We start from the raw sequence: 24420 nt of genomic DNA on the forward strand, positions 1-24420 counted from the left end.
CAACTATGCGGTTGCGCAATGGGGTCGGCAGTGGCCCCGGCGTACGCGAATGTATATATGTTTGACATAGAGGACATGATGTTTCTGAATAGGCCGGAGGTCAGTTGCAATATACTTAGATACACCCGGTACATAGACGATATTTTCATTCTATGGACCGGTGGTATTGATACTTTTGAACAATTGATGCAGGAAGTAAATAGGATGGACACAACCATTAAATTTACGTATTCCCATAGTGTGGAGGAGATTCAGTTTTTAGATGTGGTGGTCCGGGTCAGTGGGGGTCGTGTTGAGACCGGCGTCCATTTCAAGGATGTGGATCGCAACACGTTCCTCTTGGCAGGGAGCCACCACCCTGCGTCCCTGAAACGAGGACTACCATTGTCACAGATGATACTGGTGGCGAGAATCACCAGTGACACATCAAAAATGTCTGACAGTTTGGATATACTGATTGACAAGTTTAGAGCCCGTGGGTATGATCCTGTTTTATTGCAATCACAAAAGCAGCAAGTGTTAGGGATGCCGAGGTCTGAATTACTTAAATCAAACAAAAAGAAAGATGAGAAGGTAATCCCATGGGTGAGTACCTTTTCGGTGGTAAGCCCCATTATCGATTGGGCCACAAAAGCATTATGGCCGATTGTGAAATCTGATAGTGATCTACCGTGTTTCAGAGATGTTAGACCTATGGCCGCGTTTAAACGCGGTCTTAATCTAAAGGACAGGTTGGTGAAAACCGACATTTCGGGCAGAGGTATCCCTAGACACCCTAATGTACACTTTAAGAAACCCGGTTGCTACAGCTGCTTTAATTGTGTCACGTGCCAGTATATGTCTCCTTGTATGAGCTTTAAACATCCTCACACTGACAAAATGTTTGAGATTCGTCATGTAATGACGTGCAAGAGCACGCACGTGGTATATGTAGTTGTCTGTCCCTGCGGATTATATTACGTGGGACAGACCACGCGGAGTTTCAGGGAGCGTATGGCTCTCCATCGCTCCAGTATTGACCTATCACTATCAGGCAAATCAATTGATCAACCGGTAGCGAGACACTTTAAGAAGCATGGCCATGTGTTATCAGAGCTACGTTACTTTATGATCGATCACATTCCAGAATCCCTACGAGGGGGGGACCGCGGTAAAGCACTGCTACTATGTGAGGCCAGGTGGATGTTCAGGTTGAACACCATGGCTCCACTGGGCCTCAATGAAAAAATCAATTGGAATAGTTTAATGTGAGATCTGTTATTTCATATAGTCTATATAAGATTTTTAGGTTGTATGATATGATACAGTTAATTGTGGTAGATTTAAATTAGAATGAGGGGTGCACTAGTAATCACCATTTGCCCAGGAGTATGGTTAACTAATGCAGAATATGATTTGTTCTATATAATCATACCTCGGATACGAGGTTTATGTTCTCCCTTGGATGGTATGTTGCTTTTAATAATCATGTCACTGAACTAATGTTGTTGTTTTAAATATTTTTCAGCCGCTGCTGGTACGCGCTGACGAGCGCTGGAGATCGGGTTACCATGGCGACTTCCGGGATGGAACGCAAGCCGGGTGGTCTCTATGACAACGACCGGAAGTATCCAACCGGAAGTTCGTCACTGGGACGGGATCCGAAACTCAGGTGCGGCCGGGCGCGGCGTGCAGCGCTGATTTGGGATGGTATTTCAAGGGGTAAGTGTTTGTTTGTTCTTTTTACTTGGTGTGGTCTGGAAGAAGGAGCTATTAGCTCCGAAACGTCACTTTAATAAACCAACTATTTTGCTTATTACAAACCCTGTGAGTGCCGTGGTATACCGACTTTGGAGATTTATACAAGCAAGGATTCGGGCACCGGGGGACGTTGCATTGTTGTTGAGTGCCGACTGAATTGGAGGACTATATATATATATATATATATATATATATATATATATACCATAGTTCCCAATGCTTACCCTGAAAGGGTTTAGACAAAAGGAGACCAGCACACCACCATATGAAAAAATATGAAAAGCATTTAATGAATCAGTAGCATTATCAGGCCTTTTGAAAAAAAATTTTAGTACTCATCATGAGGCTTTCAGCAGTATTCAAGCAGAACAGCCATCCCAACGGCCCGTTTCGGTTGTCACACCTTCATCATGGGGTCAGCTACAACATAGTGTTCAAACAGAGAACCTTATAAAGCTGTGCAATTTGCATAAATCAGATACACCTGTTTTGCCCAATCACCAGTGATTCAAAAACCTCCCAGGGGTATGTGAACAGACCAGTGTGGAACTACAAAAGCAAGACAAAGTTGCCCAGACCACTATCAACAGTTCCGTTGTACCGGAAGTGACAACACGCGACCGCGTTTGTCAACATCCGCCATGTAACGGAACTCAAGTGCCGGGGTACATTTCCACGGCACTAGCATAAGTACCGCTGTGCCGGAAGTGATGTCGCGTCATCGCGACAATCAACTTCCGCCAATACAAAAACCGGCCTCAGATCACTGGCAATGTCACCGCCTATGTGTTCAAGGTACACAACTTGTCACATACATTAATCTGTACATAAAAATAAAAATAAAAAATACAGCATAAGAATATCAAATGAAAAAAGAAAATAACACATAATAAAAAGTATATTATAGGACATAATGAAAAATAACCTGTATGTCGATACTTATTCTACGGGCCAATAGGTCCTATATAAATATCATCTTAAACAGGCATACAAAGCCGCATTAGTAGGAGAATATCGACATAGAGGCTAATTGATCATAAAAAACAAATTATATAAAAAACACAAAAATAGAAATGGTAGTAAGTTGCATTAGTGGCATTGTCAACAGCGATCCCAGATAGAGACAATTTGACATAAAGTATACTATCTTGGTCAGTTGACTGTAAAACAGTAGTACCAATGAAAATTCAAATGAAAGGAGTCAAAATAAGTTCTTCATTCAAACCACTGGGCGCAGTTGAATTTAACTTGTAGATCCATTCACATTCACGTTGCAGAAGTAACCGATGTCTATCGCCTCCCCTACGTAGTGGGGGGATGTGATCTATTGGCATACATCTAAAGTCAGCCATAGTGTGACCACTAGTAACAAAATGCTTGGCTACTGGTGGTGTGCTGGAATCTAAAGCTGTAAAGGCCTTCTTGATTGAACTCCTGTGCATGGATATACGTTCCTTTAGCATACGGATAGTTTTACCCACGTAGTGTTTATTACATGGACAGAGAATGATGTATACCACATAGCGAGAATCGCACGTCAGTCGATGTCTTATAGTATAGCTACTTTTGGTAATTGGATGTGTAAAGGTTTTTCCCAACAAGAGAAATCTGCAATTTGCACAGCCCGCACACTTATAGGCTCCTTTTTGCAGTGAAAGCCAATGCAAATTAGTGTGTATACCTAGACTAATGTCAGAGAATGTGATGCGTTCTCTTAAGTTGCGACTTCTCTTATAGCTGAAGAGAGGTGGATTCGTGCAACTAGGTCCAAGGATCGGGTCAGCTTGTAGTATGTGCCAATGCTTAGTAATGATCTTCCTAATTAAACCAGAGGAAGTGCAGTAAGTCGTAGGAAAAACCAATCTGTCAGAAGTAGCATCGACACGTTGTGTAGATAGAAGATCATCCTGTTTCAGCAGCAAACATCGATCTATTGCTTCATCGACTTCATCTTTACTGTACCCCCGCTGGATGAAGTTATCACCCATTTTGTGTAGGGCTATAGTGAGCTTAGAAGGATCTGATGTTGTTCTAACAACTCTAACGAGTTGTGAGTAGGGGAGTCCTTTCTTCAAGGGCCGTGGATGAAAGCTGTCTGCCAAAAGTAGTGTATTTTTGTCCGTGGGTTTTTTGAATAATTCCGTATGGAAGGAGTTATTTTTAATAGATACCAAAACGTCCAGGAACTCAATACTGTCGGCACTACTCCTGCACGTGAAAGTGATGTTCTCAACCTTATGGTTTAATTGCTCCACAAACAATTCTAGATCTACAATTGTCCCTGACCAAACAAAAAATAAATCATCAATATACCGAATATAACAACTTATAAATTTGGAGAAAAGTGGATCTGATGTGATATATGTGGTCTCAAAATCATACATAAAAATATTGGCATAAGACGGTGCCATGTTTGAACCCATGGCGGTTCCTTGAAGCTGTAAAAAAAATGCATTATTAAACAAAAAATAATTTTTATGCAAAATAAACTCCATAAGCAAAATCAAATAATCAACAGGTGGACCTCTATAATGGGGATTAAGCATCAATACACGGCGCACTGCCTCAATGCCTGCATTGTGTGTAATATTCGTATATAGACTGGTTACGTCCAAGGAAACCAAAAGACAGTTAACAGGTGGTATCCCAAACTGTTTTAATTTCAACAAAAAGTCAGTAGTATCTTTCAAATGATAGGGATTTTGTAGTACCACGGGCTGCAAAAAATAGTCACAATATTGTGAGAGGGTTTGACATAAAGAGCCACGTGCCGAGATTATAGGTCTGCCAGGCGGCAGACTGAGAGACTTATGTATCTTCGGCAGAATATACAGAAGAGGGATTTTGGGAAAATCCTGTATCAAAAAGTTCTTGGTGTGTACATCAATCCATCCATTAGTGAAACCACGTTCAATGATGGAATCAATTTCTCTTTTATATAAACCAGTAGGGTCAAAAGATAATTTTTTATAGCAACTCTGAATGGACAGTTGCCTGTCCACCTCCCTGATGTAGTCATCCCTGTTAAGGACAACAATACCACCGCCTTTATCGGCGGGGCGAATTATGATTTGTTGGTTATTTTTCAAGGACTGTATTGCTTTAATTTCATTAGAAGTTAAATTTTGAAAGTGTTTTTTCTTGTGTCTGATCTTAGGTATTGTGTCCCTCTTAACTAGGCGTATGAAGGTTTCTATAGCAGAGTTATTACTAGGTGGATCAAATGTACTTTTTGCTGAAAAAGGTAAATGTCTAGCAGTACTGGTTGTGTTGCCTTGTCTAGAAAAAAAGTCTTTTAGTCTAAGTTGTCTGTGAAATCTATATAATTCAGTCTCCCATTGGAAGTCAGTTTGTTGAAAGGTCTGTACAAAGGTTAATCCTTTAGTTAACACTGCATGTTCCGGCTCACTGAGAATATAATCAGAGAGATTAAAAACAACTATTTCTTCAGTGTTTTTGGTAATCTGTCTGGGCCCCTTCTTATGTTTGACCCCCCCTCGTCTGCAGGGTCTCTTTCTGTGTGATTTTTGTTGCGTGTAAGTGTCTGCTCCCTTAAAAAAGATTTCTTGGAGGAGGAGGACTGATCTGAGTCACTTTGTGATGTGTGTGACTCTATGTCTGTAAATGTCCGATTCTGTCTATATCTATTTGTTTGTGCACCTCTCCAAACCCTTCGGGTACTTTGATTCAAAAGCCAATAATAGACTCGTAAGTCTTTGTAGTCATCCTTGACTTTTCTATATTTGATTTTTTTAAAGGCTATTAGTTCATTTTTGAACTTTAGTATATTTTCATTCAGTTTGGTGAACCACTCAGTATTACTGTCTTTTTTTAAAACATCAGTTCCACTTTCCTCACAAGCACTAATGTCCAACTTGAGACTCTCCATTTCCGTATTCACTTGCTGTATAACTAATATCATCAAATCAAAGCTGCACTGGTTTAAGATCAGGCACCACTGACGGCAAAATTCCTTGTTATTGCGACCGATCGTAGGCTGGTTTTTGATGCGGAAGCCACGTGGAATCAATTTGTCTTTGTGGTATTGTGAAAGTGTCAAACCGTGGAGTTCTAATTCCACGAGACGCTTATTTAGTTTAAGCAGATAAGAATAAACATCGTTGGGGCTATCCGCATCAAAAGCCAGCTGCTCTGTATCTTTAAACAGAATTTTGGATATGTCTTTTTCTAAAAAACGCTTGGTGCCAGTGAGGTCGCCAAAATCTGAATCCATAGCAGCTTATCAATGGACAAAAGTGGTATATCAACCACTGCAAAAAACAAAAAAAATTTAACAATAAAAAAGTAAATACATTTCTAACTAAACAATAACTGTTTGTGGTGCAATTCACAAAACCAAAACATATGGTACTAGATAAAGTCCAGAGGTGAAGCGCACACACTTAAAGGATGTTAGAAGGGTGCCGTGTCAATTGTTATTGATACCATAGTTCCCAATGCTTACCCTGAAAGGGTTTAGACAAAAGGAGACCAGCACACCACCATATGAAAAAATATGAAAAGCATTTAATGAATCAGTAGCATTATCAGGCCTTTTGAAAAAAAAATTTAGTACTCATCATGAGGCTTTCAGCAGTATTCAAGCAGAACAGCCATCCCAACGGCCCGTTTCGGTTGTCACACCTTCATCATGGGGTCAGCTACAACATGGTGTTCAAACAGAGAACCTTATAAAGCTGTGCAATTTGCATAAATCAGATACACCTGTTTTGCCCAATCACCAGTGATTCAAAAACCTCCCAGGGGTATGTGAACAGACCAGTGTGGAACTACAAAAGCAAGACAAATTTGCCCAGACCACTATCAACAGTTCCGTTGTACCGGAAGTGACAACACGCGACCGCGTTTGTCAACATCCGCCATGTAACGGACCTCAAGTGCCGGGGTACGTTTCCACGGCACTAGCATAAGTACCGCTGTGCCGGAAGTGATGTCGCGTCATCGCGACAATCAACTTCCGCCAATACAAAAACCGGCCTCAGATCACTGGCAATGTCACCGCCTATGTGTTCAAGGTACACAACTTGTCACATACATTAATCTGTACATAAAAATAAAAATAAAAAATACAGCATAAGAATATCAAATGAAAAAAGAAAATAACACATAATAAAAAGTATATTATAGGACATAATGAAAAATAACCTGTATGTCGATACTTATTCTACGGGCCAATAGGTCCTATATAAATATCATCTTAAACAGGCATACAAAGCCGCATTAGTAGGAGAATATCGACATAGAGGCTAATTGATCATAAAAAACAAATTATATAAAAAACACAAAAATAGAAATGGTAGTAAGTTGCATTAGTGGCATTGTCAACAGCGATCCCAGATAGAGACAATTTGACATAAAGTATACTATCTTGGTCAGTTGACTGTAAAACAGTAGTACCAATGAAAATTCAAATGAAAGGAGTCAAAATAAGTTCTTCATTCAAACCACTGGGCGCAGTTGAATTTAACTTGTAGATCCATTCACATTCACGTTGCAGAAGTAACCGATGTCTATCGCCTCCCCTACGTAGTGGGGGGATGTGATCTATTGGCATACATCTAAAGTCAGCCATAGTGTGACCACTAGTAACAAAATGCCTGGCTACTGGTGGTGTGCTGGAATCTAAAGCTGTAAAGGCCTTCTTGATTGAACTCCTGTGCATGGATATACGTTCCTTTAGCATACGGATAGTTTTACCCACGTAGAGTTTATTACATGGACAGAGAATGATGTATACCACATAGCGAGAATCGCACGTCAGTCGATGTCTTATAGTATAGCTACTTTTGGTAATTGGATGTGTAAAGGTTTTTCCCAACAAGAGAAATCTGCAATTTGCACAGCCCGCACACTTATAGGCTCCTGATGTGCGATTCTCGCTATGTGGTATACATCATTCTCTGTCCATGTAATAAACTCTACGTGGGTAAAACTATCCGTATGCTAAAGGAACGTATATCCATGCACAGGAGTTCAATCAAGAAGGCCTTTACAGCTTTAGATTCCAGCACACCACCAGTAGCCAGGCATTTTGTTACTAGTGGTCACACTATGGCTGACTTTAGATGTATGCCAATAGATCACATCCCCCCACTACGTAGGGGAGGCGATAGACATCGGTTACTTCTGCAACGTGAATGTGAATGGATCTACAAGTTAAATTCAACTGCGCCCAGTGGTTTGAATGAAGAACTTATTTTGACTCCTTTCATTTGAATTTTCATTGGTACTACTGTTTTACAGTCAACTGACCAAGATAGTATACTTTATGTCAAATTGTCTCTATCTGGGATCGCTGTTGACAATGCCACTAATGCAACTTACTACCATTTCTATTTTTGTGTTTTTTATATAATTTGTTTTTTATGATCAATTAGCCTCTATGTCGATATTCTCCTACTAATGCGGCTTTGTATGCCTGTTTAAGATGATATTTATATAGGACCTATTGGCCCGTAGAATAAGTATCGACATACAGGTTATTTTTCATTATGTCCTATAATATACTTTTTATTATGTGTTATTTTCTTTTTTCATTTGATATTCTTATGCTGTATTTTTTATTTTTATTTTTATGTACAGATTAATGTATGTGACAAGTTGTGTACCTTGAACACATAGGCGGTGACATTGCCAGTGATCTGAGGCCGGTTTTTGTATTGGCGGAAGTTGATTGTCGCGATGACGCGACATCACTTCCGGCACAGCGGTACTTATGCTAGTGCCGTGGAAACGTACCCCGGCACTTGAGTTCCGTTACATGGCGGATGTTGACAAACGCGGTCGCGTGTTGTCACTTCCGGTACAACGGAACTGTTGATAGTGGTCTGGGCAACTTTGTCTTGCTTTTGTAGTTCCACACTGGTCTGTTCACATACCCCTGGGAGGTTTTTGAATCACTGGTGATTGGGCAAAACAGGTGTATCTGATTTATGCAAATTGCACAGCTTTATAAGGTTCTCTGTTTGAACACTATGTTGTAGCTGACCCCATGATGAAGGTGTGACAACCGAAACGGGCCGTTGGGATGGCTGTTCTGCTTGAATACTGCTGAAAGCCTCATGATGAGTACTAAATTTTTTTTTCAAAAGGCCTGATAATGCTACTGATTCATTAAATGCTTTTCATATTTTTTCATATGGTGGTGTGCTGGTCTCCTTTTGTCTAAACCCTTTCAGGGTAAGCATTGGGAACTATGGTATCAATAACAATTGACACGGCACCCTTCTAACATCCTTTAAGTGTGTGCGCTTCACCTCTGGACTTTATATATATATATATATATACATATTATATACACACATATATTTATATATACACATATATATATATATATATATATATATATATACATACTTTAAAAAAAAAAAAATATATATATATATATATATATTAAAACCCAGAACATACTGTAATGCAGCCTTACGTTTTTTGATGTGCTTTTGCACAGGTACAGGTAGCCAAGGAGTCCCCTGAGCTGGCTGAGAACGGGTGCTGGGCTGGCTGCTGCCTCCACGGAGTCCACGCGCGGCTGTCCGACTCCTCCCTCCTCCTTCCCTGCAGCCTGCGCGCCCAGCTAATGACTGAGCCGCAGGCTGCTGCTTCCTCACACTATTGGACAGCTGAGCCGTCGCTCAGCTGTCCTTCCATCACAGGCAGTGCAGCCAGTGGAGCCGCCGCCAGGAGCCGGGAGCCAGAGGCACCAGGGACAGCAGTCGCTGAGCTGCCCTGCTGCTGCGTGTGGCGCCGGCTCCCGGGAGCGCAGCGCAATACGGCAGATTGGATCTCTGTTCCGATCTGCGGCAGCGAAGGGGGGCCCTTTGAATAAAGGGGGCCAGGGGTTCTTATCCCCGGGACCCCCCTCTTAATCCGGCTCTGCGGCAGGTATTGTCCCCTTTTACATAGTACAGCAGGCATTGTCCCCTTTTACACAGTACAGCAGGTATTGTCCCCTTTTACACAGAACGGCAGGTATTGTCCCCTTTTTACACAGTACGGCAGGCATTATCCCCTTTTACACAGAATGGCAGGTATTGTCCCCTTTTACATAGTACGGCAGGCATTGTCCCCTTTTACATAGTACAGCAGGCATTGTCCCCTTTTTTACATAGTACGACAGGCATTGTCCCCTTTTACATAGTACAGCAGGCATTGTCCCCTTTTTTACATAGTACGGCAGGCATTGTCCCCTTTTTTACATAGTACGGCAGGCATTGCCCCTTTTACATAGTACAGCAGGTATTGTCCCCTTTTTTACATAGTACGGCAGGCATTGTCCCCTTTTTACACAGTACAGCAGGCATTGTCCCCTTTTACACAGAATGGCAGGTATTGTCCCCTTTTACATAGTACGGCAAGCATTGTCCCCTTTTACATAGTACGGCAGGCATTGTCCCCTTTTTTACATAGTACGGCAGGCATTGTCCCCTTTTACATAGTACAGCAGGTATTGTCCCCTTTTTTACATAGTACGGCAGGCATTGTCCCCTTTTTACACAGCACAGCAGGCATTGTCCCCTTTTACATAGTACGGCAGGCATTGTCCCCTTTTACATAGTACGGCAGGCATTGTCCCCTTTTTTACATAGTACGGCAGGCATTGTCCCCTTTTACATAGTACGGCAGGCATTGTCCCCTTTTTTACATAGTACGGCAGGCATTGTCCCCTTTTTTACATAGTACGGCAGGCATTGTCCCCTTTTTACACAGTACAGCAGGCATTGTCCCCTTTTACACAGAATGGCAGGTATTGTCCCCTTTTACATAGTACGGCAGGCATTGTCCCCGTTTACATAGTACGGCAGGCATTGTCCCGTTTTACATAGTACGGCAGGCATTGTCCCCTTTTACATAGTACGGCAGGCATTGTCCCCTTTTTTACATAGTACGGCAGGCATTGTCCCCTTTTTACACAGTACAGCAGGTATTGTCCCCTTTAACACAGAAAGGCAGGCATTGTCCCCTATTTACACAGTACAGATTTGGGGGATGCGAGGGTCTGCAGAACCCCCTGATTAGCAGCTAACACTGTGTCTGTGAATGGAGGGGGTGGGGGCAGGAAGCTGGGGTAGTATGTGTAAGCTGTGGGGAGTGAGAAGGGTGGAGGAACAGGGGCAGCAGAGCCCGCACTCACCTCATGCTCCCCCAGCCATGCTGCTTGAAGTAGGTGGAGAGGAAGATGGGTCACCACCGTTCTGGAGTTCCACTGCTACAGCTCCTGCCCCACGTGGATGGCCTCAGTGGTGAAAATCCCTCGGGGAGCTGTTGTCTGGTGCTCCGCGTTGCTGTGGCCAGATGTGGTGCGGGCACTGCAGGGGCTCTGGCCAGCGCTGTCCCAGCATTGACCAAGGGCGGAGACGTCATCACCGGGAGACGGGGCCGCCGGCTGATGTCTCCGGCCTGGCTAAGCCCCGCATCCATGCAGAAGTGGCCTGCGAGAGAGAGAGTGATCGGCCAGCAGCCCTGCCTACATACACTTCCATGGTCCGGCGGCACCCCCCTCTACCGGGTCTGTCACTATTGGGGGGGGGGCAGACTGCACGATGGGCTGGGGCGTGGGCTGGCGGGGACGGCAACAGTATTATCGAAATCTAATCATTTACTAGATGACAGGGTGGGCATGTTCCTTGGTGCCCCCCTCACAAATCGACCACTGACCAATCAATTTTGACTAAGTGACAGGGGCGTGCTTTCATATGGGCTGAAAGCACGCCCCTGTCAAAGCGGCACTTGGACTAAGTGCCGCTTACAGGGTTTTTTCCAATGTGTTTTTGCTATCCAATGCTTGGCCCCGCCCCCCGCTTCCGGCCCCTTCATACTGACATTGGGAGGCACCGAGAGCGGTGCCTCCAAAACAGTTTTAAAACCGTTTTTTACAAAGATAATAATGATTAAAATAATCTAAAGGCTACAGCAGATACTTATGACACAGAATATGTGTCATAAGTATATTCTTTGGATTATTTTAATCATTATGACAGGGGAGGCACTGCCTCCTCTGCCTCCCCTGCCTCCCCTGACTGCACGTCCCTGTCCAGTAGGGGCCCAGGCCACCACCCCCTTACCTAGCAGCAGCAGATGCAGCTCTTTTCCTTAGCCCATCGCACGCCGCTGTGTACTGGGCTGCAGTGTGGCCATGGAGGTGCTTAAATTACTATTTTTTTCAGTGTTTTTTTCTAAGGGTACATGACCACACCTCCTGTGATTAGGCCACGCCCCTTGAAAAGTACCTGGGCCCATCCTGGCTCTCGACTGCCCTGCCTCCTAGTGCAATATTTTTCATAAGAACATTCTGTATTCCATGTGGACCCGTTCCAAATATAACTTGCGATAGATTGGATTTTCATAGACAAAACCACTCAAAACAGTCAACTGTGGTGGTCATTCCGAGTTGTTCGCTAGCTACATTCCTTCGCTGTGCAGCGATGAGGCAAAAACCGGCACATCTGCGCATGCGTATGCGGTGCAATGCGCACACACGACGTACTATTACAATGAACTACTGTATGTAGTTTCACACAGATCTAGCGAAGCTTTTCAGTCACACTGCTAGCCGCAGAGTGATTGATAGGAAGTGGGCGTTTCTGGGTGTCAACTGACCATTTCCAGGGAGTGTTCGAAAAAACGCAGGCGTGCCTGGAAAAATGCAGGCGTGGCCGGGCGAACGCAGGGCGTGTTTGTGACGTCAAAACAGGAACTGAATAGTCTGAAGTGATCGCAAAAGCTGAGTAGGTTTTGAGCTACTCTAAAACTGCACAAAAAAACGTTGTAGCCGCTCTGCGATCCTTTCGTTCGCACTTCGGCTAAGCTAAAATACACTCCCAGTGGGCGGCGGCATAGTGTTTGCACGGCAGCTAAAAACTGCTAGCGAGCGAACAACTCGGAATGACCACCTGTGTTCTGAAGCTACCTGGTGATAACACCACTATGAATTCTACACTTCTATGAAGGGTGAATTATCTAGAGGTGGAACTTTATCAATTGATTTAATTATATAGAATAGTATATCCAGGGGCGGATCCAGAAGAAAATGATAGGGGGGGCACCATGGAAGGGGCAAGTACATTTGCGTGCGGCTTCGGTGCATGTGAGGTGGCGCTTCTTATACAATGCCAACAGTTGTAGCGCTCATTATGCAATGTCCACTGTACTGGTAGTGCCCCTTATATAGACCCCATAGTAGTGGTGCCCCTTATGCAATGCCCGTATTGCCCCCAGTAGTAATGTTGACTGTAGTAATGCCCCCAGTCATTTAGCGCCCTAGTAGTTATGCCCCCAGTGGTAATCCCCATGCAGTTATGACCCCAGTAGTTTACCCCTGCCCCCTTTAGTTTAGCCTCTCAGTGGTAATGCCCCCAGTAGTTTGCCTGCTTGTAGTTTAGCCACCAGTAGTAATGCACCCCTGTAGTTATGCCCCCCTTGTAGTTTAGCCCCAGTAGTAATGCCCCCAGTAGTTTGGCCCCTGTAGTTATCCCCCAGTAGTTTGGCCCCTGTAGTTATGCCCCCAGTAGTTTGGCCCCCCTGTAGTTTAGCCCCCAAGTAGTAATGCCTCTGTAGTTAAGCCGCCAGTAGTAATGCCCCTGTAGTTACACCGCCAGTAGTAATGCCCTCCTGTAGTATGCCCCCAGTAGTTAGCCCCTTTGTAGTTGGCCCCCAGTAATAATGTCCCCCAGTAGTTTGCCCCCAGTAGATGCCCCCCAGTAATAATGTCCCCCAGTAGTTTGCCCCAAGTAGATGCCCCCCAGTAATAATGTCCTCCAGTAGTTTGCCCCCAGTAGTAATGCCCCCTAGGAGTTTGCCCCCAATAGATGACCCTCCAGTAGTAATGCCCCCAGTAGATGCCTCCCAGTAATAATGCTCCCAGTAAAAATGTCCCCAGTAGCTGCCCCCAGTAGTAATGCCCCCAATAGATGACCCCCCAGTAGTAATGCCCCCAATAGATGCCCCCCAGAAATAATGCCCCCAGTAATAATGCCCCAGTAGTAATGCCCCCCCAGTAGTAATGCCCCTTGTTGATGCCCCCCCCAGTAGTAATGTCCCCCCATAGTTTGCCCCCAGTAGATGCCCCAGCTGCACTAAGGAAGAAAAAAACATCATACTTACCGAGCCCCGTTCCCGCTTCCAGACCGCTGCAGTCCTCCTCTTGGCGTCCGCTCCTCAGCACTATGAGAGAGACGTCATGACTGATGTCTCTCCCATAGCGCACGCCGCACAGTGACAGCGCCGGAAGCCGGAGCTCAGTACTGAGCTCCTGCCTCCGGCTACTGCTGTGCAGGGAGACGGGCGCCCGCTGGTAACACAATCTCAGCAGGCGCCCGTCATCTCCCGGGAGGGGACGGAGGCCACAAATGACAGTGGGGGCACGGGCCCGAGTGCCCCCCCTGGATCCGCCACTGAGAATATCAATACTGTGTTAATCATGTTCATTGTAATAAATTGTACTATAATATTATAAAAGTGTCAATAGATCTATTATGTATTTTAAATTTTAATTCAATTTAAATAATCCAGAACACCTTAATGGTGAGTCCAATAAACACACACATATTTATCTTTCTCTCTCTCTCTCTCTCTCTCTCTCTCTCTCTCTCTCTCCTCTCTCTCTCTCTGTTATGGGGGTTATTTAGAGTTGTTAGCAAACCAAAAAAGTTAGCAATTGGGTAAAACCATGTGCACTGCAGGTGGGGCAGATGTAACATGTGCAGAGAGAGTTAGATTTGGGTGGGGTGTGTTCAAACTCAAATCTAAATTACAGTGTAAAAAGAAAGCAGCCAGTATTTACCCTGCACAGAAACAATATAACCCACACAAAACTTAAGGTGCATACACACGGTGTGATGTGTGCTTATGATTTTGACTATATAGTCGAAATCGTAAGAAAAGTTAGCACATATCCCACCGTGTGTATACAGCTTGCGATACCGATGCGCGTTCCCGTGGGGTCGGTACGCAAGAAAAAATAGACTGTGCAGGCAAGGCAATTTTGACTATATTGTGTACAATCTAGTACATAGTATAGTCAAAATTGCCACTTAGTCAAAATCTCACATAGTCAAAATCGGTGGTTCTGGGCTCCGGTGAGTTCAAGGAAAATCGCAAAGTCAAAATTGGCACTTAGTCAATGCACCTTAAAACTCTGTGCACATATTACAGCTGCCCCACCTGCAGTGCAGCATGGTTTTGCAAAATTGCTAACTTTTTTTGTTTGCTAACAACTCTGAATAACCCCCTATATACCCCCTATATAACCTGTTCATCTTCGAGTAGCTGTCATTTACCGCCTCATCCCCTCCCGGCATGCCCTCCAAATTCCTTTGCTTCCTGGCTTCCTCACTTCCTCTCCTCTGACATTCCCTCCATCATCCTGGGTGATTTTAACATCCCTATTGATAACCCCACAAAATCACCTGCCTCTAAACTCCTTAACCTCACCTCTTCACTTGGTCTCTCCCAGTGGACCTCCTTACCCTCCCATGTGAATGAGAGCTCACTGGATCTAGTCTTCATTCACTGCTGTGATCTTTATGATTTCTCTAACTCCCTGTTCCCCCTCTCTGACCTTCACCTGCTCACCTTTAACCTATCTCTCTTTGCTTCTACCTCCTAAGACTACCATCACTAAGCATAACATTGAAGCTATTGACACTACGTTTCTGTCCTCCCTGTTTGACTCATTCTTCTCTCCTATTCTCTCTCTTGCCCTGAACAAGCTACTTCCCTATACAATGCATCCCTCACCTCTGCTCTAGACTCTGTCGCCCTACCGACCACTATTCACCTTCGCAGATCAACACCTCAACCCTGGCACATCAAATACACCAGATATCTGCAATAATTATCACGTACCGCTGACCGACAGTAGAGGAAATCACGCTCTAAGGCCAACTTCCTCCACTACAAATTTATGCTCTAATCCTACTTTGCTGCCCTTTCCCTCTCTAAACAATCTTACTTCAAAAACCTAATCTCCTCCCAATCCTCAAACCCCCGGCTCCTCTTTGCCACTGTCAACACGCTCATCTGCCCACAACCACCTCAACTCCCCTCTTCACTCTCTGTTCTTGACTTTGCCACCTACTTCACATTCAAAATTAACTCCATTTGCCAGGACATAATATCCCACCTGAACTTGAGCAGGCCCTCTCCTCCATTCCCCGACCTTCCCTCCTACCAATTCTGACATCTTTCTTCCCTGTATCTGGAGAGGAAGTCATAGTACTCTCCAATCCTCACCCCCCTCCACCTCCCCGCTTGACCCTATTCCCTCCCTCCTTCCCACTTCCTCTCTTCTTCTGCCTGTTCCTGTCTTACATACTCGGTGAGGTTGAAAAAAGACTAGTAGTCCATCTAGTTCCACCAGAATTATATTGCATTCCCTATTCTATTTAGGTTAAAGGCTATGGGGGTCATTCCGACCCGATCGCAGCGTGCTTTCGTTCGAACAGCTGCGACCGGGTCACTACTGCGCATGCGTGGGGGCTGTAATGCGCACGCCGCTGGGCAACGACGATGACTACGAAGAAAGCAGTGGCAGCAACGACCGCAAGAAGATTGACTGCAGGAAGGCGTTCCGGGGCGGCAACGCACCATTTGGAGCCGTTTTCGGGGAGTGGTAAGGAAAACGCAGGCGTGTCCAGGCGAACGGTGGGCGGATGTCTGACGTCAAAGCCGTGCCCATCATTGCTGGATCCGTCGCATAGGGTAAGTATGTCCAGGGCTGGTCTTGCTTTGCAGGAAACTTTTTTAGTATAGCAGGGCTGCACAAGCGTTTGCAGCCCTGCTATGCTAAAATGTACTCCCACATATGTGGAGATTAGTTGATCGCACCAGCAGCAAAAAGTTGCTTGGTGCGATCAACTCGGAATGAGGTCCAATATCCTTGTATATTTTTTTTCATTAGAAATCTGTCTAACCCATTTTTAAACGCATTGACTGAGTCTGTCATTACAACCTTCTCTGGCAGTGTATTCCATATTCGTATTGTCCTTACAGTGAAGAATCCCTTCCTGCACTGAGTATGAAATTTCCCCTCCTCAAGCCTTAGCTGGTGTCCGCACGTTTTGTGTAGAGGTCACTTAGTAAACAACTCACTTGATAGCTCCGCATATTACCCCTTTATATATATGTAAATATTAATCATATCTCCTCTTAGTCATCTCATTTCTAGTGTAAACATATCTAATCTAAAAAGCCTCTCCTCATAGTCCAGTGTCTCTAACCCCTTAATCAATTTGGTAGCTCACCTCTGAACCTTTTCAAGTTGTCCATCTTCTCATTCTCTCACTCTCATAAGACACTGTCCCCTCTGCCTTCAAGAATGCACTTGTCAACCCTACTCTTAAAAAACCTACCCTTGATCCAACCACTCTCTCCAACTACCGACCCATCTATCTCCTCTCTTTTGCCTCCAAACTCCTTGAGCATATTGTCTACAACCGCTTCACTATTATTCTTTCCTCCCACTCACTGCTGACCATTACCAGTCTAGTTTCCGTCCTTTGCACTCCACTGAAACTGTCCTCAAGAAAGTCTGCAACGACCTCTTTGCTGCTAAATCCAAGGGCCAATACTATCTACTTGTTCTCCTTCACCTCTCTGCTGCTGTTGACACTGTGGACCACCCTCTCCTCCTGCAAATCCTTTACTCCCTTGGTCTTCGTGATACTGCTCTCTCCTGACTGTCCTCCTACCTTTCTGACCATTCCTTCTCTGTCTCCTCTCATGGCTCCACCTCTCCCCCCCACTTCCTCTACCAGTAGGTGTCCCCCAAGGTTCTGTTCTTGGGCCTCTCCTTTTCTCTCTCTACACATCCTCATTAGGTGAGCTCATTAGCTCTTTTGACTTACAATATCATCTCTACGCTAACGAAACACAAATCTACCTTTCCTCCTTTGACCTCTCCCCTGCTCTCATCACTCGTATCTCAAACTGTTTCTCTGCTATCACTTCCTGAATGTCCCACCGCTTTCTTAAACTTAACATTTCTAAGACTGAGCTGATCATCTTCCCTTCCTCCCGCATAACCTCACCTCCAACAATTTCAATATCCATTGATGGCACTACTATCTCCTCTAGCCCCAAGTGTGCTGTCTTGGAGTAATCCTTAACTATTCCTTCTACATCAAACCACACATTCAGTACCTCTCACAAACCTGCCATTTCTATTTCAAAAACATCTCCAGGATCAGACCCTTTCTCACTCAGGACGCTACTAAAACCCTCATCCACTCACTGGTCATCTCCAGATTGGACTACTGTAATCGCCTCCTATTTGGCCTTCCTGAAAAATGCCTCTCTCCGCTCTAATCTATCCTCAGTGCTGCTGCCCTAATCTTCCTCACCAAATGTAATATGTTCACCTTCCTTCTCTTGCTGGACCTTCACTGGCTACCCTTCCCATTCAGAATCCAAGTCAAGCTTCTCACACTCACCTACAAAGCCCTCACTCACTCTTCTCCCTTTTACATCTTTTTTTAATCTCTCTTACATTCCCACCCATCCTCTTTGCTCTGCTAATGCACACCGTCTGTTCTGCCAACTGATTACCTCCTCACACTCCTACTGTACCTACAAGATTTTGCATGTGCTGCTCCCTATCTCAGGAATTCTCTACCTCTCCCCATCTCACTCTTCACCTCTCTACAAAACTTCAAATGCGCTCTCAAGACTCACTTCTTCACCAATCCCAGCCAACTTTCCTCCTAACCCTGCTATCATTCATTCTTTCTTTCTTTCTTCTCTTTCTTTCTTTCTTTCTTTCTTTCTTTCTTTCTTTCTTTCTTTCTTAATGTGTAAAAAGGGGGACGCTGTCTGCCGTAATGTGTGAAAAGGGGGACGCTGTCTGCCGGAATATGTAAAAAGGGGACGCTGTCTGCCGTAATGTGTAAAAAGGGGAGGCTGTCTGCCGTAATGTGTAAAAAAGGGGACGCTGTCTGCCGTAATGTGTAAAAAGGGTGACGCTGTCTGCCGTAATGTGTAAAAAGGGGGACGCTGTCTGCCGTAATGTGCAAAAAGGGGACGCTGTCTGCCTTAATGTGTAAAAAAGTGGACGCTGTCTGCCGTAATGTGTAAAAAGGTGGACGCTGTCTACCGTAATGTGTAAAAAGGGGGACGCTGTCTGCCGTAATGTGCAAAAAGGGGACGCTGTCTGCCGTAATGTGTAAAAAGGGGAGGCTGTCTGCCGTAATGTGTAAAAAAGGGGACGCTGTCTGCTGTAATGTGTAAAAAGGGGACGCTGTCTGCCGTAATGTGTAAAAAGGGGACGCTGTCTGCCGTAATGTGTAAAAAGGGTGACGCTGTCTGCCGTAATGTGTAAAAAGGGGGACGCTGTCTGCCGTAATGTGCAAAAAGGGGACGCTGTCTGCCTTAATGTGTAAAAAAGTGGACGCTGTCTGCCGTAATGTGTAAAAAGGTGGACGCTGTCTACCGTAATGTGTAAAAAGGGGGACGCTGTCTGCCGTAATGTGCAAAAAGGGGACGCTGTCTGCCTTAATGTGTAAAAAAGTGGACGCTGTCTGCCTTAATGTGTAAAAAGGGGGACGCTGTCTGCCGTAATGTGTAAAAAGGGGAGGCTTTCTGCCGTAATGTGTAAAAAGGGGGACGCTGTCTACCGTAAAGTGTAAAAAGGGTGACGCTGTCTGCCGTAATGTGTAAAAAGGGCATGCTGTCTGCCGTAATGTGTAAAAAGGGGGATGCTGTCTGACGTAATGTGTAAAAAGGGGGATGCTGTCTGCCGTAATGTGTAAAAAGGGGATGCTGTCTGACGTAATGTGTAAAAAGGGGGATGCTGTCTGCCGTAATGTGTAAAAAGGGGACGCTGTCTGCCGTAATGTGTAAAAAGGGCATGCTGTCTGCCGTAATGTGTAAAAAGGGGGACGCTGTCTACCGTAACGTGCAAAAAGGGGACGCTGTCTGCCTTAATGTGTAAAAAAGTGGACGCTGTCTGCCGTAATGTGTAAAAAGGTGGATGCTGTCTACCGTAATGTGTAAAAAGGGGGACGCTGTCTGCCGTAATGTGCAAAAAGGGGACGCTGTCTGCCTTAATGTGTAAAAAAGTGGACGCTGTCTGCCTTAATGTGTAAAAAGGGGGACGCTGTCTGCCATAATGTGTAAAAAGGGGAGGCTTTCTGCCGTAATGTGTAAAAAGGGGGACGCTGTCTACCGTAATGTGTAAAAAGGGGAGGCTTTCTGCCGTAATGTGTAAAAAGGGGGACGCTGTCTACCGTAATGTGTAAAAAGGGGACGCTGTCTGCCGTAATGTGTAAAAAGGGCATGCTGTCTGCCGTAATGTGTAAAAAGGGGGATGCTGTCTGACGTAATGTGTAAAAAGGGGGATGCTGTCTGCCGTAATGTGTAAAAAGGGGACGCTGTCTGCCGTAATGTGTAAAAAGGGCATGCTGTCTGCCGTAATGTGTAAAAAGGGGGATGCTGTCTGACGTAATGTGTAAAAAGGGGGATGCTGTCTGCCGTAATATGTAAAAAGGGGATGCTGTCTGCCGTAATGTGTAAAAAGGGGATGCTGTCTGCCGTAATGTGTAAAAAGGGGGACGCTGTCTGCCTTAATGTGTAAAAAGGGGACGCTGTCTGCCGTAATGTGTAAAAAGGGGGACGTTGTCTGCCTTAATGTGTAAAAAGGGGACGCTGTCTGCCGTAATGTGTAAAAAGGGGAATCTGTCCGCCGTAAGGTGTAAAAGGGTCTCTACCTGGTGTAGTGGTGCTATTGTGTGGCATAATTTGAATAATGGAGACTACTGTGCACCGTACTGTGAATTGGTATTATTTTGTGGCCACACTCCTTCCCCACGAAGCCACGCCCTATATATTTTTGAGTGCGCCTACCGCGCGCACTGCCCCTGTTTTGCATGCAGGGGTGGGGCTCCGATACCGTTTTTTGTACACAGTGCTAAAATGTCTAATTACGGCACTGTTGCTAGGTATTCATTTCTCTGGCCCTGAGCAGGTCCCCCTCACCAGATCCTCTCCAGGGGTGAGGGGGTGGACTTGGATGGGATGAGAGGCGCCCAAAGCATTTTGTCGCACCTGGGCCCACCGCTCGCTAGTTCCGCCACTGCCACTGAGCATTTTCCCTGTACCTCTGTGGGCCCGTCTGACCCTGTTACTGGGGAAATAACAGATTTGATTGTGTTGTTAGAAGCTTGTGAACCCATATGGTGAACATACATTATGGTGTGACTTACCCCTCCGCGCCCTTGATTGTAAGCACCTACAGTGAAGCCATTTTCTTTTTTGTGACCCTTTCAAAACAAATGAGCTGCAATGTGCTGTATTACCATTAGGTGCCAATAGCTCACCCTGTGCTATGACTGTGATTTGCAGGATGCAGAGAACTCTCAGACATATTTCCACAATGATAATCTAAGAGTATTGGTGAGAAACCTGTTTACTGCAGGAATGGAGACAACATCTACAACACTGTCCTGGGGTCTTCTGCTGATGGTAAAATATCCAAAAATCCAAGGTACAGCGATTCTTTATTACCCTTAACACAATTAATAATATGTTCTAGTCAGGGCTGCCATCAAGGGGGTGCCCTGTGTACACTTGTCCTGGGCCCGGCCACTCTGACAGAGAGTGGAGGCCCGGGCTGCTGAAAGAGCCTGCCCTAGCTATTCCAGCTGGTGGCCCCCGGCGGTTGGACTGACCGCAGATGTTAGCACCCTAAACAGCCTTTCTAATCCCGGCAGCCCGCCGTCGCCCGCCGCAGATCCGCATCGCCCGCCACTGATCAGAATAAGCAAGCTGCAGCTTGCTGTTTAACAAAGTCTGTTGGAGCCGGGCGCGGCGTGACGTCATGATGTCATGCTGTGCCAGTGAAGTGAAGAGGAGCCGTTCAGCCGCCATGCTGGACAACGAACTGAAGAGCTCAGGAGGGCAGGAGCAGACAGAGTGGGTGAGAGGACGGGTTTGCAAAGGGTAAGTATTATGTATGTGTTATGTGTTTGTGTGATTGATGTGAGTGACACTTAAGAAAGGATGGCCCCTCCCCCTAATGTCAGTACTGCATCCCCTGACTGTGCCTCCTCCCCCATTGGCAGGTTTTATATATATATATATATATAGAAGGATAGAAATAAGGCGGCACTCAGGAGACTTGTACGTGGTGAAACCAACAGGTGCTTTTATCAACGTTTCGGGGATCGTGACCCCGTCTTCAGAAGACGGGGTCACGATCCCCGAAACGTTGATAAAAGCACCTGTTGGTTTCACCACGTACAAGTCTACTGAGTGCCGCCTTATTTCTATCCTTCTGTATACACGGGCTGTCGGCCTGGCTGGAGGACACCGGAGCGCCTTTTACCATTTGCTATCTACCGTTGAGTGCCGGACCAGTACTCCCTATATATACAGTATATATATATATATATATATATATATATATATATACATACTTACCTACTTTGCTGCCCCCTCCTCCGGGAGGAGGCAGCGTTTTAGGTGCATGGGCGCGTGGCTGGCAGCAGGATGAGCTGTCCAGGGGGCGTGGCCAAAGGGAAAGTTGCCAGTCTGGGGGCATGGCATCAGGGTTGTGTCATCATGGCTCCGCCCCCCGCTGTGCAGTGTGAGAAAAGAGGCGCTGTATAGTGGTGGGCGGAGCTACGATGACGCAGTTCAGCACGAATCGCATCATTGGACCCCCTCGCACCGCCCACTTGTTCTCTGCTGCAGGCGGCCGAGGAGGGTCGTGGAGGGGCTGCAGGGAAATGCGGGAGGCTTGCCCACCTTTCCGAGGGGCCGGGAGGGCCACCCGATTTTTGGGAGCCTCCCGGCCATTCCGGGAGAGTAGGCAAGTATGAATATATATATATACTGTATACTGTATATATATATATATATATATATAGGATTCTGTATGGAACGGCACTCAGAGGCTTTGGTAAATACAGCAAGCGTGTATTAAGAATCAATGATACATCATTTCATATATCAACGTTTCAGTGCCAGCATGCACCGTCGTCAGGATATGATGTAAGATACAGATATATCCTGACGACGGTGCATGCTGGCACCGAAACGTTGATATTTTGAAGTGATGTATCATTGATACTTAATACACGCTTGCTGCATTTACCAAAGCCTCTGAGTGCCGTTCCATACAGAATCCTATGTCAGCGGCAAACACTGCATCGGATCCAGGACACCGGGCTGATTGAATTTGTTTATTGAGTGCCAGACCCAGCTTGCTTATATATATATATATATATATATATATATATATACAAATTGCAATATACAGAGGCACTCCCGGACTTCCAACTTGGTGAAACAAATGCGGTGATTTAATTCAACGTTTCGGGGAACTGCCCCCTGTCATCAGGACACACACATGTGATGTGTGTGTGTCCTGATGACGGGGGGCAGTTCCCTGAAACGCTGAATTAAATCACCGCATTTGTTTCTCCAAGTTGGAAGTCTGGGAGTGCCTCTGTATATTGCAATTTGTATTGAGGGATCTGTTTGACCCAAAGGAGAGCACCCTGGCAAGGTATCAGTAAGCTATCCAGGGAGTGCCAGCTGATGGAAAATGTTATATATATATATTTTTTTTTTTTAATAAGGTGTTAAATACATTATCAAATGTGATGGAGGCTTATGAAATATTTAAGAGGTGGGGCAGCATTAAATAAGGGGTGAGCAAGGGTCATTATTATATAAGAATAAAACAATATGTGTATTCACACACACACACACACACACACACACACACACACACACACACACACACACACACACACACACATATTCTATTGTTCTTATATAATAATGACCCTTGCTCACCCCTTATTTGATATTCTCCCACCTCATAAATATTTAATGATTCCCCCACCAATTAAATATTTTATGAGCCCCCATCACGTTTGATTAAGCATACATTTTTATTTTTTTTAAGAAGGTGCTAAATATTTTTTTCATGTGTGTATGTGGGGGGGGGGGGTTGTGTGTGTGTGTGTGTGTGTGTGTGTGTGTGTGTGTTTGTGTTTGTATGGGCGGGCTGCCTATATTGTCAGTCCCAGGGGGCCACAATTTCTGGTGGCAGCCCTGGTTCTAGTCATGTTCTGTGCATGTAATATGTGAAGTAAAATTTGTATGCACACTGTGCACCTTATTACATTATTATTGGGTAATGCTGAGAATCAGTGCATATCTCACTCATTGCAAACCCAGAGATATATGTAAGCATTGCCCTTCTTGTTTTTGGCTTGGGTTTAATTAAAAATGGTCAAAAAGAGATACAATTGTTGAATGTGGATCTGTTTCTGTTCCTACGTTAATATAAGAACAAGAGAGCAGGTGCACCGTACAACCATTAGAATTATAATAAACTAGGTAAACCTCATATAGTCTGAGGATTGTCCGTAAACTTAAACCATAACATCTTAACACTTAACTATAATAAATAAAGACACGGAGACTTGAATTTGGCAGAAAATGTTAGCTATTTATTTAAATGAACCATTAACTGATGAATAATTAAAATAAAGTATGGTGGCCAGAAAGAACGGCTAAAACAACCCTATCCCATGAACAAAAAACCTATCTTATAAAAAACTGACGTAAACCTTCCAACAAACAATAGGTATCCGCTCAACCTCCATCTTGACTACCCACCCGTGAAGGTGATGAGGCTGCCCCCGTGAAGGT

The 24420-nt window shown here is 45.0% G+C and overlaps 1 protein-coding gene across 3 annotated transcripts in view; it reads left to right on the forward strand.

The window, feature by feature from the left end:
- LOC134908963 (cytochrome P450 2K4-like) overlaps positions 1-24420 on the forward strand; it is a 150515-nt gene that overhangs the window by 97823 nt on the left and 28272 nt on the right. For all 3 annotated transcript variants that reach the window (XM_063915255.1, XM_063915254.1, XM_063915253.1), the window contains one exon: positions 21097-21238. In XM_063915255.1, the coding sequence (XP_063771325.1) occupies positions 21097-21238 (142 nt within the window). The remainder of the gene's footprint in view (positions 1-21096; positions 21239-24420) is intronic.

This window comes from Pseudophryne corroboree, chromosome 4, assembly GCF_028390025.1.
Source record: "Pseudophryne corroboree isolate aPseCor3 chromosome 4, aPseCor3.hap2, whole genome shotgun sequence".
NCBI lineage: Eukaryota > Metazoa > Chordata > Amphibia > Anura > Myobatrachidae > Pseudophryne > Pseudophryne corroboree.